At 38.1% G+C, this 7,771-nt stretch overlaps 1 protein-coding gene across 1 annotated transcript in view; it reads left to right on the plus strand.

The window, feature by feature from the left end:
• AKAP6 (A kinase (PRKA) anchor protein 6) overlaps positions 1–7,771 on the plus strand; it is a 239,706-nt gene that overhangs the window by 50,566 nt on the left and 181,369 nt on the right. The window contains 1 exon segment of the mRNA XM_009319363.1: positions 1–854. This exon segment is cut by the window's left edge and continues 22 nt beyond it. Within this exon segment, the coding sequence (XP_009317638.1) occupies positions 1–854 (854 nt within the window).

The following is a 7,771-nucleotide window of genomic DNA, read 5'->3' on the forward strand; positions in this document are numbered from 1 at the left end:
CAGAGAAAGTGAAAACTGGCAGAACACCTGGAGGTATGTGTAAAACAGCTCCACCAATACAAGTCAAAAAAAGAGAACGTTCTTCTCTACAAAATGGAATTACTTCTCATAACTCTCAGTCTCTGGAGGAGACAGAAACAGATTCTTCTGCATCATCAGATTCTTGTAACCAGAGAGACCCAAATGGGCAACCAAATGGGCAATCACAAGGTAAAACTGAGCCTTTTAGTTCACCAACACGTAGCCAAAAGAGTGCTTCCTCAGCTAGTTCTGAGCTTACCAACTCATCACCTCTTCTACTGAGAAGAAAGAATAATAAAAGCTTCTCCTCAACACCAAGCAATACTCAAAAAAACAGTAAAGATGGTGAGGTCTGGTATGGCTCTGATGAATATTTAGCACTTCCTTCACATCTCAAACAGACTGAAGTATTAGCTTTAAAACTAGAAAATTTGACAAAGTTGCTGCCCCAAAAGCCCCGAAGAGAAACCATTCAAAACATTGATGACTGGGAGCTGTCAGAAATGAACTCAGATTCAGAAATGTATCCAACGTACCAGACAAAAAAGCACAAAAAAATGGGTAGAATTTCACCAAGCTCTTCAAGTGATATAGTGTCCTCCTTAGGTGATAGTATTGAATCTGGGCCTCTCAGTGATATTCTCTCTGATGAAGATCTTTGTATGCCTGTGTCTTGCATTAAAAAATACATTGAAGAAAAGTCAGAAAGGACTGCTGTCACTCAGCCCACTGAGAATGGGACTTCTGCCTCAAATAAATCAGCTTTAATTCATCAACTGATGCAAGATATACAACATCAAGAGAATTATGAAACCGTATGGGAAAAAATTGAGGTAAGGCAATAATTCTGTGTTTTTGATAAGCCTATATATGGATATGGAGCTGTGGCCTGGGTGGTGTTGCTTTCTTGTTTTCTTTTAATGATGAAGAGTCTCATCTAGTGACTGCTAGAAGAAGAGAACAGCACTGATCGTTGTAATTATAACAGAATGCAGTTAACTTTAACTGTACAGAATTTGCCTACATTATTTTACTTACACCAATGCCTTTAAACTTGGGAAAACATTATTTTATCAACAGAGTTTCTCTTTGCCAAGATCAAGTACATGATAAGTTATTTTTTGGATGAAATGAAGGATAAACATTGGAAAATCAGGGATCTTTGTTGTTTTTGAATGAAGTTATACTTAATATCATCTGCCTTTTTTCTTTATAAAAAAGAATTGCTTTAGTCCAAGAATAGAGGAATCGTTTTCTCGATTCCTGTCATATCATGTAAAATAACCACATTTCTTTTTAATCAGTTCTCTTCCCTTGCAGGGATTATTTTCCCTCCAGTATTGGTGGAACTAAGCATAACATCTTTTTTTTTTATCTTTTTTTTACTTAAATAATCCTTCCTAAAGAATGGCAATTTAATAGTGTAATGTGCTAGAGCAATAATGGCAATATACTATCCCATTAAAGTTCAGATGAGATAGGATTTCATTCTTGGCTTCTGGCATCACTTCCTCAGAAGTAACTCTTCTTTGTAAAGTGGAAATATTTGCAGTAGTTAATGCTATGAGAGAACTTTTTGAGAAAAAAGATAAACTTTGGAAAGGGAAGTGAATTTGAATGAATAATCAAATAAGGACCTAGCCATCTCAATAATATAATTATTAGCTTACATTCATAGTAAATTTTTGTTTCCATTTTCTGATGGGTTTGTCTTCCTGGCCATTGTAGAGGAGAACTCTCCTATTCAGAACATTTCATGTCCATCCTCAATATAGTTTAGTAAAATGGCTGCCAGAAAAGAAAGCTCTATCTCTACTAGATTTCAAAATCCTTTAAAATTCATGAAATATGCAGTAAAGGCTGATCTTGGCATCTAAATGCTAAATCTGGTATCTGCATTATCTTCTGCATTATCAAGCTCCGTAAGACCTAAGAAAAAAGGACTTAGTTTTATAACTTCAGTAAATGCTTCGTACAATGTGTGATTTCTATAACTTTTGAAGACATTGGAAGCATTATGACTAGTAGAAAAGTAGTTGAGCTAGAGATGTTTGAGTATCAAGTCAGGGTAGAAAACACAGAAAGAGAAATTTCTTCTTAAACAAAGGAGGGAGCAGCAGCTGGCAGCCTTGGAACAGTCAGCTCTAAAGGGCAGCACTTAGTGATTCAAGTTGTCCCCTCCATCCCGATGGCTGGGGTTTGTCTTCCAAACTGATGAAAAAACTGTCTTCGTAAGTGCAAGCTGTTTCTGTGCTTAAGTTTATGTAGTGTTGAAAATCAGTCCAGATGAAGCGGACATATACAGAGCCCTTCATTCTGTGCAAGCAACAAATCCCAGCAAAGCTGCTTGTGTATACATAAGATGCTGTCTTTCAAATGATACTACAAGAGCCTGTTTAAGGAATGGAATTGTTGAGTGTCTAGGGACCAGCTCCCTCCACTAGACGCTGACTAGCATCCTTTTGGCAAGAAATAGGTGGCAGAGAAACTTTTTGCATCACCCTCTCAAATCGTCATGTTTATTTTTCTCAAACTTTTTGAAAAGGTAATTCTCTTTTTGGGGGTCATCTGTCTTTGTGTGATTCCCTGCAGCTACAGTTCACTCCTGCCATGATGGAGGAATAAGAACCAGCTGTAACAACTGGCTGCAGCTGTAAACACCCGCTTCCTCTCCATACACATCCTCTCCTCACCTCCTCTGGAGAGTGGATTGAGCTCCTGAAAGCAATTAAAGCTCCTGAAAGCTGTTCTCTGGCCAGAGTAAACCCTTGTAGCTGGTGATTACAGCTGCCACTCTTGTCCTTGAGGAACTTAGCTACTGCTGATGCTGCTTTTTCTATAATTTCTCAGTGTTCCTGGTTGTGATGAATGTTTGGGAAACATTGATCATGGAGTTTGAAAATAATCTTATGAAGTATGTTGTGGGAAGGGGCTCAGAGTAGAAGAGAAGGGCTTTAAACAGAAAGAAGACCAGATGCAAAGAGCACTGCTAGGAAGAGACACAGCTCAGTGACCCATGCCCTTAGAAGCAGCACACAAGAAAGTGTCATATTTATTTCATGCAGAAAGATGTATGCTAGCTACACAAAATGGCTTGAAAATGTACTTCCTGAATGGAGAATAAAAATAATCAAGAGAAAAGTTTTGAAATGTTTTGCAAAGTGATTATAATATTATAATATTTTTAAGAAATATAAGGTTTTCCCAAGCTGCTTATTTACCTGCTATTTACTACCAACAATTTTTCCATTGTTGCTAGTGATTATATCTTCTGCTTGTAAGACCAGTGAAGAACCCATTTTTCAATACAGGAGCTCTTACCAAGGTAAATCCTGCCTCAGTAACACTATGGTGCCTTGCTGAGGTACTTTAATTTGACATAAGTAATAGAAAAGTACAAAATTCCTCCCTTATGTGATGTTATGAAGTATTGTAAACAAAATCTAACTAAAAATACCATACCTGCGTCCCAATTGAGTCCTTTGTTTTGCTAGATCTCCTGTTTCATAATTCCCTAAGCAGAGTATCAAAAGTGTGCCATTGCTTTTTTAATTATCATCATTTGGCATTTACATTAATTCTGTTATTTAAGAAAAAGTCTCCAACTCAAAAAGGAGTTTCCTAATTGCATGAATACATGTCTTAGCAATAATTCAATACTACTTTTGTTAGCGGTAGTTTTGTGCTAAAGAAGTCAGATCTGAAATGAGAACTTAATTAAGGACAGAAAAAGCATGCTCATGCCCATTAGTAATCCAGTTACACTGCTGCAAATGTCTAGCCTAATATATTTTATTTATAGAGATTGTAAAACAAAACTAAAATAACTCAACCTTTCATTTTGGGATAACAACAGCTTAGAAACGACTGGCAGCCTCAAAATAATTGAAAGTCATATTTTAGCTAGGTAATAGGGCAAACAAGGAAGTTTCAGTATTTTATTATGATGGGAATAATTCTGAATTAGTATAACTCTGGTAATATCTTGATAGTAAGCGATTTGCTGAACATATGCTAAAGCATTTATTGGAAGCCTTATTCATTTCTCAGTTACATGGAGGATAGTCTTGTGCAGAAACTGATAAAATGTAGTTTTTCATACCTGCAAATTATGCAGATGTCCTTGCATGGGTATTATTTTGCTGTTAATCTATCTGTCTACCTACAAACAGAATTCTGCTTGACTGGCCCATTTGCTGTTACATAGGATCACTTTCTTGCTTTGCAATAAATATTGCATACTCTTGCCGTATTTTGCCTCACACTGCAGCTACTTCTTTGGCACATGCTTCTTACGCCTTAGTACTGGGTACCTCCATTCTGGCGTAAGTAACAATTTCTGTGGCAGTTCCTTGTATGTTTCAGAAATTACTTTTTGGAGTTAAATGTGACGACGAGTGATACCAAATTCTGAATGTTCCTCTTATTGTTAAAGTACAGTTCAGCTTTTAGTACCTACCCAAATGAATTTTTAGAATGCAGATTAAGCTCGGTAGTTTCTGTTATACTAACTGGAGGGGAAAAAGATATAACAACATCATTCTCACAGGTAAAATCAATAGAGTTCTTTGCTATAAGATGGCCAATTGTCACTTCTCATATGTAACACTAGGACTCCATAGTATCAGTTTCAGAAAGCTTTAAGGTTTACTTTCTGTAAGAAAACTAAGTTTTCCTTAAAATCATACTAATAATTGGGGTTTTTTTCCCCCATTTTTACGTGCAAACTGAAAAATTGGAAGAAAAAACTGATCTTGGGCTGATCTAATGACAATGCATTTTGAATCATCTTATGTGAATAAAATAATAATAACAATAAAAACCTTGTTCAGGCAGTTTTATCTCCTTCTCTAGAAAGCAATACTAGATTGACTATACTGAGATCCTTGTGCTGTAATCTGTGGTCACTGATAATCCCGTCTACTTGATTTTTGAGGGCTCTATTACAAAGGGTAGAAATGTAACCATTTGCAAGACACTCCATTTAAATGAAGATGTGTTTGCTTTGCAGGCCCCAGGGTTAATTGTATGGAGCAGATTGCCTATTTTTTCCTGTTATACAGACTTACAGCTTGTTTTATCACAGGCTCCATTTCTGTAAGAGGCAGCTGAATTTCCTCTGCAAGAAGCAATTCGATACCTATCGATCCCATCTTTTTAGCTTATCACATTTCATGAATTTGCCATCAACTCCATTGGCTCTGTATTTTGTCTGGGGAGCCCAGTCAGCCTTGGCACTGGTTACCCACATTCTTCACATGCTAAGGGAATAAAATAATGCTGCTCTGCGTGTTTTTCTGCTGTGGGTTAGAGCATGCCCCAGGGATCCTACAGCAAAGAGCCAGAAAAAAGATTTTGCTGGCTGACTGCTGCCCAGTCAGGGACCCCCTCACCCTCATGCAACCATTTATCCCCTCTGAACCCAAGATGCCTCAGTGGAACAGGGATTAAAGGCCCCTTTTCCAAATTATTGGAGTAACGGGAATAATCTTCCTGTCTAGGAGGAACTAAGGATCAGTGCAGTCTGCAAAGGAGGGTGCAATATCAGAGCTAAACTTGTTAGTGTGACAAATAGCTTGTGCATTTGTGTGGGAAAGATTTGCATTTTTAGAGGGTAGTCACAAAAGGTGACTAAACGGTAGGCTTCTGCAAACGGTTAATGGACTTGGTAGAGCAAGTTTGTACTGGAGATATGGCTGGGAGTACATATTTTTGGGCAGTGGAGAGCCAGCTGATTAGAAAATATTTGGAGAACTAACACAAAGGGGAAAGAATTTGTGTTGTTTAGATTGAAAGGGGACAGAGTTGCTTCTGGGCAGAGAATGGACTGAAAACACACCAGTACAGTTAAGGTAGAAGCTGGATTGCTTTAGGGGAAGCAAAGTTTATTTCTGTTTGGAGGCGATTTTCATCATTAGGGGGGAAAGCATGCATGGAGGATAAATGAAGTTTGGGCTGTGGGGTTAACATAGTGAAAAACTAATAGGAACTGATAATGCTGATGGGGCTTGGTAACAAAGAAAAAACATAGAACCAAAATCAGTAATGACAGAACAGGTGGAAAAAGCAAAGATAATCAACAGGACACAAGACTGGCTTATTTTGGATTACCAGATAAAGGATTTTGAAAGTGTTGTAGTGCTCCCCTCAGCCCTCTTGCTTTCAATAACTTAGTAACAGTGTTTCTAATACTGACCCTCTTAAAATAAATGGATTGCATATTTTTCCTAATAGATAGAGTGCTTTCCAACATTTGTTCATCTCTGAATCTTACTCATACTGCTTCATACAATTTAGGTTGAAATACTGCTCTTGGTTGATGACCAGTTTATAAAAAACAAGTGAAAGAGGTATCAGATCCAGAAATTCCTTGGCAACTCTGCAGTTTTCTCAGCAGTCTTGCTGCTTTGTGCAGCATAATTGAAAATGTCACTACACATTTTGTACTGAGAGTCAAGTTTGTGCTTTGTTGTTTTGAGTCTGATGATACTCCCCTGCTTTGAAAGCCCATCCCTCAGTTTTTTTTAACCTTAGCTGGTTAAACTATTATTAAGCAGCAATGTAGTATACATATGGAACTCTCACTTTTACTCAGACAAATACTTCTTTGCTAGAAGATGATGTTTAAATACAGTGAACCTTCTGTTCCTTCAAAACAGTTAGTTCCTAACAGTTTGCTTGAATTTTAAACAGCTCCTCCAAGTACACTCACTTTTCTTTGGCATTTGCTTTACCACGAGTAGTCTGAGCGAGTTTGCCACCAGCAATCTTTGCAAAACCAGCAACTTCTATGTAAGCTGTGCAAATTCTGAATTTGTAACTTTACATCTAAAACTGACTGCAGGAATTATGCTTCCTTAATGAAACACATCTATTGTGAAGCACATGCTTGTTCAGAACTGTTTGAATTTCCAGAATGATTTGGCAGTGAGCAGTTTTAGATGAGGGATTTTTTACATTCAGTATTTGGCAAGTCATTCCAAATAATTTTGGGGGGGCGGGGAAGAGAGAGAAGGAGAGAGAGAAATAGGAAAAATCTGCTCACAAATAATTTTAGTAGCATTGATTTGAGGGTATGTCTTTACTAGTATCTAGAACTGATTGTAAGGGATATGTCTACACCCAATGTTTGGCTCGCATCTGATGTGAGACCTTTGGCTGTAAAAACCCTCCCGATTCTCTCTTCTTGTGTACATAGTTGGATACCACATCTCAGATCAGGGATGGCTACTAACAGCTTAGATAAACCGAGGAACAGCTGCTTTTGCATACATGATTCTGTGAGCCCTCCTCTTTTATTCTAATGCAGTCACTCAGATCAGCTTTAAGTGACCGCTGGCTTTACAGCCCAGAGTCATGTCTTAATCATCTGTATCACAGCCTAGCCACAAGCCTGCACCAGAGCCATCCACATTATTTATTTGTGAACTGGAAACTCTCTAGAAATTGGTCAAGGATTACTTCTTACCTTCTGGATCTCTGCTAATAGGCAAAAGGGTGCAGCAGAGCTGAAGATGGAGAGAGGGAATGGTAAGACTGCAAGAGGTGGACTTCCTGCTCTCACTGTAGCAAAGGACAGGCTCGAAGGTGAGCAGTGGGTGCCAGGTGACCTACCTGGAAAGCCAATAGAGGCTCCAGATTTAAAAGGGACACAGTGATAACTTGGAGAACTAATCAGTACCTACTTTAAGACGATCTTATGATCGACTCCTTTCTATCAGTGCAGAGACAATCTTTATGGCTTTGGGGT

Source organism: Pygoscelis adeliae, unplaced genomic scaffold, assembly GCF_000699105.1.
Source record: "Pygoscelis adeliae isolate BGI_AS28 unplaced genomic scaffold, ASM69910v1 Scaffold71, whole genome shotgun sequence".
Taxonomy (NCBI): Eukaryota; Metazoa; Chordata; class Aves; order Sphenisciformes; family Spheniscidae; genus Pygoscelis; species Pygoscelis adeliae.